The sequence below is a fragment of the Belonocnema kinseyi genome, chromosome 5 (assembly GCF_010883055.1).
Source record: "Belonocnema kinseyi isolate 2016_QV_RU_SX_M_011 chromosome 5, B_treatae_v1, whole genome shotgun sequence".
Classification (NCBI taxonomy): domain Eukaryota; kingdom Metazoa; phylum Arthropoda; class Insecta; order Hymenoptera; family Cynipidae; genus Belonocnema; species Belonocnema kinseyi.
This window is the reverse complement of record NC_046661.1, coordinates 92894151-92903272: the sequence shown is the minus strand read 5'-3', so window position 1 is coordinate 92903272 and position 9122 is coordinate 92894151. Positions and strand designations below refer to the sequence as shown.

At 26.9% G+C, this 9122-nt stretch overlaps 1 protein-coding gene across 1 annotated transcript in view; it reads left to right on the top strand.

Moving 5' to 3' along the window:
* The window catches only part of LOC117172904 (solute carrier family 52, riboflavin transporter, member 3-A-like), a 14141-nt gene extending 11092 nt beyond the window's left edge, over positions 1-3049 (top strand). The window contains exon 2 of the mRNA XM_033361200.1: positions 1730-3049. Coding sequence (XP_033217091.1) covers positions 1730-2810 — 1081 coding nt within the window. The 3' untranslated portion in view covers positions 2811-3049. The remainder of the gene's footprint in view (positions 1-1729) is intronic.
* The last annotated feature ends 6073 nt before the right edge of the window (positions 3050-9122 follow it).

Here is a 9122-nt window from a genome sequence, read left to right as displayed (position 1 = left end):
TGTGTGTGTGTGTTTAAAAATTAGTCATAAGGACAACCGCAGGATTTTGCCGGGAGTGGGTGCTAATCTGGAAAAACGCACCCGCTTCCAGCGAAATCGCGGTAAAATCGCCACAACCACGTCTCACGACCGTGAGATATGGTTATTTAGACACCGGATTCGGATTCAGCGACCCAAACACATACATCTGGGGAGGTCGTTGAATCCGAATCCGGTGTCTAAATAACCCAGTTGGCTCATATTTTTTCGAAAACCGCTAAAAAGGATGTAAAATCGACGAAAACTGCGATGTTTTGTGTACATTATTGCAAAAAAATTATTTTCATGTCCAGTGGTCTGAATCAACATTTCGAAAAACGCAAAAATTCGACGAAAACAGCGATTTTTTATGTATATTGTTTCATGCTCAGTGGTCATAATGAGGATTTCTATATGTTGTTGTGGTCGGTGAATCCGAATCCGGAATCCAAATAACCCAGTTGGCTCATATTCATTCGAAAAATTCAAAATTAGACATTTTTGTCAGTTTTACGTCTATTTTTAGGTTTTTCGAAAAAATTTGAACCGAGTGGGTTATTTGATCCCTGGATTCGGATTCAGCGGCCCCAAAATCCTATAGAAATGCTAGCATATTCCGCTGGACAGACCAGGTTTTTATTTGTGCCGGTGTTATTGTTATGGGGCCGTACACATATTACGTAACGTAATTTTCAATCAATTTTGGACCCCCCCCCCCCTCCGGTAACGTAACAAATCTTGATTTTGCTATTTCACAGCGTTTCAAACAGTGTGCATCCTGATATCATTTATAGAATATTCAAATATTACTTTCTGATGTTTTCTACATTAATAATTTCAAACTCAAAATGATTAGTTCATGAAATATATATTTATTATTGCATAAGCAACAAAATAAAAAAGGGACGTACAAAACGGCAATATCAACACAACTCATTGCCAACATAAACCGAATAAAAGCCGCGCTCAAATTTGAATCGATTATCGCATAAAATCATAAAATCGATGTTACGTAACGCAGTTGATGACCCTCCCCTCATGTAACACTCCGTAACAAATCGCCACACCTGGCGCGTTACGTAATATGCGAACGGCCCCTATGTTAAATTCATCAATAAATTAATTTTATTTTTTAAATAAATTAATACATTTTCAATAAATTAAATTAATTACTTATTAACTCCTTCGTTGGCAGAGAAAATTCGACAAAAAGTGCCCAAAATGGCAGGAAAATTTGTTATCCTGAAAATCTGTATCCTGGGCCTTTTCGGGTCGCTGAATCCGAATCTGAAGTCAAAATTCGAACATTCAAAATGGCGAATCCAATGTGATGAACGAAAACGCAAAAGAAACGGTTCGATTTGGATAAATCTTGGTACTTGCGGATTTTTGGGGTCACTGAACCCGAAAGTGGAGTTAAAACTCAAAAATTCAAAATGGCGGACGAAAATATCCGCCATTTAAAATTTTCGAATTTTGATTTCAAATTCTGATTCAGCGACCCTAAAATCCCGTAAATACCGAGATAGAATTTTTTACTTCAGATTCGGAATCAGCGGCCCCAAAACCCCCGAGTAAGACATGAATGCAAAATCAGGGTAAGTTAAACAGGAAAAAATAAGATCGACGCATTTTGCGTTAATGCCAACAAAGGGGTTAATCAATAATAATTGTTCTGGAAATCACTCATAATTTGTTTACAATCTTGCAGATATGCAACATGGGCTCGAGACGACGTAATAATTTACTGCCTCCTAGGAGCCGGTTTCCTAGCAACTTGCGCCCTGACCTTCCTCTACGACAGAACATCAACAGTCTTTGGCGAAAATCACTCAACCTATCTTCTCGGTCTGATGTTCGTAACAGCTGTCGTTGGCTGCACCAGTTCCGTCCTTTTCATGCCCTACATGAGAAATTATCGAGAAATCTACTTGGTCTCCTATCTCGTGGGCGAAGGACTCAGTGGATTTATTCCGAGCACGGTCGCCTTGATCCAAGGAGTCGGTGGAAATCCGACCTGTGTCAACGTAACCAAACCCGGATCCAAACTCGAATTCGACACCCACTATCCCGATCCAAGGTTTAGTACCCAAACCTTCTTCGTATTCCTCGCTACAATGCTATTACTCAGTTTTCTCGCCTTCACGAGTCTAAACAAAGTTCGTGTCGCGAAACAAGAGAGAGTCAAGCCACCAGACAGCATGGAAAACCTTCCCACTGATATGAATGCACCTCCGAGTTATAAAACTAATTCCGGCTGGACTATGAATAAACAAACTTACGCTCATCTCCTAACTATGATGGTTTTAGTTTGCTTTTTAGGGAACGGAACACTTCCCAGTATTCAGTCTTTCTCCTGTCTACCTTACGGAAATGTTGCCTATCATTTGACGGTAACATTGGCATCGATGGCAGGACCCCTCGCGATGTGTTCCGGTTTTGTCATAAAAAATCCAGAGATCAAGCTCCTCACTCTGCTCACTGGATTTACTGTAATTATTTCAGGATTTGTATTTTATTTGGCGCTCCAATCACCGATGCCGCCTCTACAGAATTCTTGGCTGGGAGAAATGCTTGTTGTCGTTTCCTGGGTGATGGTCTGTGGATTAATTGGTTTTATCAAAATGGGAATTACAACTTTGTTCCGACCGGATCCGGGCAGGGGTCTTTATTTTACGGGTGTCGCCACTCAATTTGGATCGCTTGTCGGGGCGATTATTACTTTTATTCTAGTCAATTATACGAAACTCTTTCAAACTTTTTCTCCTTGCTCGTCGCTTGAGAGACATTGAGGGTTTGTTGATGGTAGTTTCGAGAAATTTAAGAGAACTTGGGGTGTCTACCTGACCCAGATTTTTCATTTGATTGGACTTTAATGAATAGTAAAAGGGTTTTCATATTTTATTACTCACAGTTTGTTCAATCTCGAAAGAAAATATTCAAAGAAATATCGATAGTATTTATCTGAAATTATAGAGATATTTTTTTTAATTTAAGAGAAAAAGATTTTTGTTTCAACATATAAAATCTGTAATTATGATTTGGAAGAAGGAATTTAAGAAACAAAGAATTATCAGTTTTAATCGGTACAGAGAATTTTCCTAAAGAATTATAAAAAATATCAGGAAATTTGTTTTTGTCAGAATAAATATAAAAAAATTATTAAAGATTAAAATATTTTTTAATCCAAAGTCTAATATATTCATTATTATTTTTTTTTTATTAAATTTGTTTAAAATATTGAATTAAATTTCGATGTTTTTCATTTGTAAATTTTCGCTAATCTCAGAAAAATATATTTTTTTTCTTAATATTCATATGTTGATTATGCAGTGAATTTTCTAAAATAATTAGAGGATGACTAAAAAATCCCGAAAATTAAAATTCCCGAATAATAAAATAACAGATTTGGAGAATTCCCGAATTTAAACAATTAAACATTTTTATTTACAAATGCTATTTATTTATTAATGCTACTTTACTGAAATATTTTAAAAAATTATTATTAAATGCCTAATGTTTCTAAAACTATTGTTTGAATTTAAAATAACAATAATTGGTTAAAAAATACTTTTAAATACTTTAAAAATTAAAAATATTTGGTTATAAACACATTTGAATATTGTTTTTTTTTTAAATAAATAAATCATATTTATAAAAAAAGTTTAAATGTTTGAATTTGGGAATATTCTACCTCGGATATTTTATAATTCGTAACTTTTCTGTCGGGAATTTTCTAATTCGATAATGTTTGGAAATTTTTAATTGAAATTTAAATTTAATTAGCGAATTTGAAAATTCCCGAAATTTAAATAATTAAATTTTATGCTATAAATTTCACTTATTTTTATTATTATTTTACATTCAATAAGTAATAATTGTATAAACTTTAAACATTAAACATAATTGTTTTTATAAAACTGTTTGATTTTTGTATTTTTATTAAATAAATAATATTCACAACAAAATTTTAATTTTTTAAATTCGCGAATTACACAATGTCGGGAATTTTATTTTTCGGGATTTTAATTTCGTCCCAGAATTATAATTTTGACTTGAAACGGAGAATTTGAGGGGAAAATGATTTTTAATAGAAAATAAAAATTTCGAGTAACTAAATGCGTGACAAAATTAGGTCATGAAATCTGAGAAAAAGGAAATAAGTATTATCAGTTTGTTTTTATAAAAATTATATGAACATAATTCTCCTGAGATTTTTTTACAGAATTGTATAAAATATTAGGACAAATTCGTGCCAGTTTAAAGGATATTTAAAACTTTTAGAAGTTTAAAAGAGATTAGAAAATATTTGAAAAATTTTCGGAAATATTTCCAAGTTTTTAATATTTTTCTGCTTTTAATATTTTTAATCTCTTCAAGACGTCTCAAATTTCTAAAATCTTTTAAACTTTCGTAAATTTTTCTATAAATAAAAAAAATCATTCAAAGTAAAAAAAAATTTCTTAATGTCTTTCACATTTTTGGAAATCTGTTGAAATATTTTTTAATGTTTTTAAGCTTTCTTTCAAACTTAATTTTTAAAAATAAACAATCATTTCAAATGTTCCCAAGAATTTTAAGAAAAATTTTTTGTTCTTCTGAAGATTTGCGAAATTCTTTTAAGGCTTCTAAAGTTTTAGTTTTAAATCTTTAAATACCTATTTTGAAAAAAATGGAATATTTTCAAGTTTAATGTTATTTTCAGATCTTCTAAATATTTTTTGAATTTACTCAATTTTTTTGTAATGGTTTCATCTTGCAAAATTAAAACATATTGCTCTAAAATCGTAAACACTCTTTCGAAATTTTAGGAATTCATTTGAAGTGTTTTGGAATCTTTTTCTATTTTCTCTTAAAATTAATTTTTTAAAAACAATCATTAAAAATTTTGTTATGAATCTCGAGAAAAATTCTTGCAAATTAAATGAAAAAATCTTTAAATTTTTCTTAAACATCTTTGACTATTTCCGAAATATTTTGTGATTTTCTTTGAAAATTAATATTTTAACATAAAAAGTAATTTTAAACTTTTCCATGAATTTTAAGAAATGATATATATATATATATATATAAAGAATTAATAAGAATGAGATTATTTCCCAATAATAAAAAATTAATTACAATTTAACAATTTGTATCTAAAATGTTTTTAAACATTTATAAATAAATTTAATTGTGAAATAAAATAAGAAAATGACCTGGAATTGAAAGTCAGCCGTCGGGTAGACCTTCTAAGCGTGAATAAAGTACTTGGGAGTACCTAAATATCAAGAATAAAAGAGATTTCTTTATCAAGATTGGTCCGATAAAGCATCACACTATTTAGAAAATCCGATCAGTTGATAAAAACCAAATTCTTGATTATTTTGGAAATATTTCCAATCTTGTACTTATGGCTCAAATCTTAAATTATATTATAAAATAAAGGATTTATATTTATTATTTAAGGATTCCGTAACTGGAATTTATACTTTTCAACTACTTAAATTTCATCGGGACCTTAATAATCTATTTTCAAATTTGAGTATTTATGTTTTATTTTTTTATTAATGCTCATTACGTCACAGGACGTATTTTCAGGGCTGTCACACAGACACTTTTTTCAAGGAAAAATTCCTGTTTCCTTTTTTGAAAAACAATTTTTTTTTCTATTTTCAAGAAACTTTTTTTTTCTTAAATGCGAACTGAATTAATATAGCCCAATTAGAAAGTCCAGCCCTTTTGGCTTGAAACTTAATTGTTCTTGATTGAAAAGTATTATATTGTGGGTTTATAATTGATATGTTTGTGGTACAAATTTTATTATTTGTTTAAAAATTCAACTGTTTTGTTGGACATTTGTCTTTTTGGGTAGAAAATTCGTTTTTTTATTATTTATTTTTTGTAGTTAAAGTAATTTCTCTTGGAAGAAAATGAACTTTTTTGTTGAAAATTTTCAACTTCTTGGTTGAAAATTAACTTTGTTTTTCAAAAATGTACCTTTTGGTATTAAGATTTTAATTTTTCCTAAAATATTCGACTCTTTAAACATTATTTAGTTGATAATTAAACTTTTTTGTTAAAAATTCATCTTTTTTGAATAAAAATTATCATTTTTGTTGAAAATTTATCTTCTTGGGATTAAAAATCAAAGTTTTTCGTAAACATTCGACTTTTCAACTTAAAAAATGAACTCTTTTGATTAAAATTTGTCTCTGTTGATAAAAAATGAAAATTCAACTTTTTAGATGAAAATTTAGCTTCCTTAGTCGAAAATAATTTTTTGTTTTAAAATTCATCTTTTATCTTAGTAATAATAAATTAATCATCAGATTAATTTTTTATTGAAAATTGAACTACTTTTTTGAAAATTAGTTTTTTTTAATTAATAATTTAAATTTTTCATTTTTGATTGAAAATTTATATTTATTTAGTAAATTTTCAAATAAGCAGTAGCAAATTTAGTTGTTGAGAATTCAACACTTTTAACTTTTTTGTTGATAATTTAATCTTTTCGGGATTAAAATTCAAAGTTTTTCGGAAAAAATTATAAAAATGTATCTCTGTTAGAAAATTAATATATTTTTTTTAATTCAGCTCTGAAGTTGAAAATACAGCTTTCTTGATTCGAAAATTAACTTTTTTGTTAAAAATTCATCTCTTTCCTGGTAAAATTAAACATTTTTTTGTGTGTAAAAATTCAACTGTTTAATTAATAATTAATAATCTATTTTTATTGAAGATTTAACTTTTTTCTTAAAAAATTAATTAATTTTTTTGACGAAAATTGAACTGTTCTGTTGATTTTTTTTTAAATTCGGGCTTTCAACTGAAAATTGATATTTTCCATTTATTATTGAACATTTTTACTAAATCGTCAACTATTTGATTGAAAATTTATCGATTTTGGTTTAAAATTAACTTTCTAATTGAAAATTGATTTTTTTGCGAATTAAATAAAAATTATTTCTAAAACAGTCGACTTTTTAGTTTTAAAACTCAGCTCTTGATTAAAATTTATCTCTGTTTGTGGAAAATGATTTTTTTTTGTTGAAAATTCAACTCTTTAGTTGAAAATTTAGATTTCTTGGTAGAAAATTAACTTATTTTGTAAAAAATTAATTTCTATTCTGGTAAAATTTTTTTTGCAATCATTAAACTGTTTAATTGGTAATTAATAATCGGTTTTGGTTGAGGATTAAAGTATTTTGTTAAAAATTATTTTTTTTTAGTTAGAAATTAAACTACTTTGTCGAGCATTCGTTTTTTAAACTGAAAATTTACATTTTCCATATTTGATTCAATATTTATCTTTTTTTATTAGAAAATTTATTTTCTGGTTTAAAACTCATCTTTTTATTGAAAATTCGCTTTTTTGTGTAGAAAGTATATCTTCTGAGTTCAAAATGAAAGTTTTTTGTTAAAAATGCAACTTACATTTTTCGTCGAGAATTAATTTTGTTTTTTGCTTTATTTGAAACTTCAACTGTTTAATTAATAATTAATAATCTTTTTTTATTGAATATTTAACTTTTTTGTTAAAAAATCAATGTTTTTCACGAAAATTGAACTATTTTGTTAGTTTTTTTTCAATTCGGGGTTTTAACTGAAAATTTAGATTTTCCATTTATGATTGAAAATGTATCTTTTTTTACTAATTCGTCAACTATTTGTTTGAAAATTTATCGATTTTGGTTTAAAGGTAACTTTCTAATTGAAAATGGATCTTTTTCGAATGAAATAAAAAAGTTTTTCTAAAAAAGTCGACTTTTTAGTTTTAGAAATTTCTAATGATTAGAAAATTCTCTTGATTAAAATTGATCTTTTTTTAGTAGAAAATGATTATAAAAAAAAGAATCATTTTCTACAAAATAGAGTTTAATTTTTTTCAAAAAAAGTTAATTTTCTACCAAAAATCTAAATTTTCAACTAAAGAGTTGAATTTTCAACCAAAAAAGGTTGAAAATTCGACTCTTTAGTTGAAAATTTAGCTTTCTTGGTAGAAAATAAACTTTTTTTGAAAAAAAATAATCTCTATTTTGTTAAAAAAAATTTTTTGTGTGAACAAATTCAACTCTTTAATTGGTAATTAATCATTTGTTTTGGTTGAGGATTGAAGTATTTTGTTAAAAATTAAACTACTTTGTCGAGCATTCGTTTTTTAAACTAAAAATTTACATTTTCTATATTTGATTCAATATTTATCTTTTTTTCATTAGAAAATTAATTTTTTAGTTTAAAACTCATATTTTTTGGTTGATTTTTCGTGTAATTTTTTCGTTGAAAATTCGCCTTTTCTCGTAGAAAATTTATCTTCCGAGTTCAAAATGAAAGTTTTTGGTTAAAAATTTACCTATGTTTAAAGAAGATTTATCTTTTTTGTTCAAAAATACTTTTTTTTATGAAAATTGAACTATTTTGTTGATTTTTTTTAATTCGGGTTTTTAACTAAAAATTTAGATTTTCCATTTATAATTGAAAATTAATCTTTTTTTACTAAATCGTCAACTATTTGGTTGAAAATTTATCGATTTTAGTGTAAAGTTAACTTTCTAATTGAAAATGGATCTTTTTCGAATTAAATACAAATTTTTTCTGAAACAGTCGACTTTTTAGTTTTAGATTCTTTTTTTTTTAATTAAACTCTTTAGTTAAAAATGTAGCTTTCTTTATAGAAAATTAACTTTTTTTTTGTAAAAAATTAATCTCTATTCTGGTAAAAAAAATTTGGTTGTTCCGAACATTCAACTATTAAGTTGGTAATTAATAATCTTTTTTGGCCTAGGATTGAAGTATTTTGTTAAAAATTAATTTTTTCAGTTAAAAATTAAACTACTTTGTCGCGCATTCGTTTTTTGAACTGAAAATTTAACTTTTCCATATTTAATTCAATATTTATCTTTTTTTATTAGAAAACTAATTTTCTGGTTTAAAACTCATCTTTATGCTTGAAAATTCGTGTAACTTTTTTTTTTTTTTTGAAAAGTCGCCTTTTTTTCGTAGAAAATTTATCTTTTGAGTTCAAAATGAAAGTTTTTGGTTAAAAATTTATCTATTTCATTGAAAATTCATCTCTCGGTAGAAATTTCTTCTTTTTCGGTTAAAAATGAAACTATTACATTTTT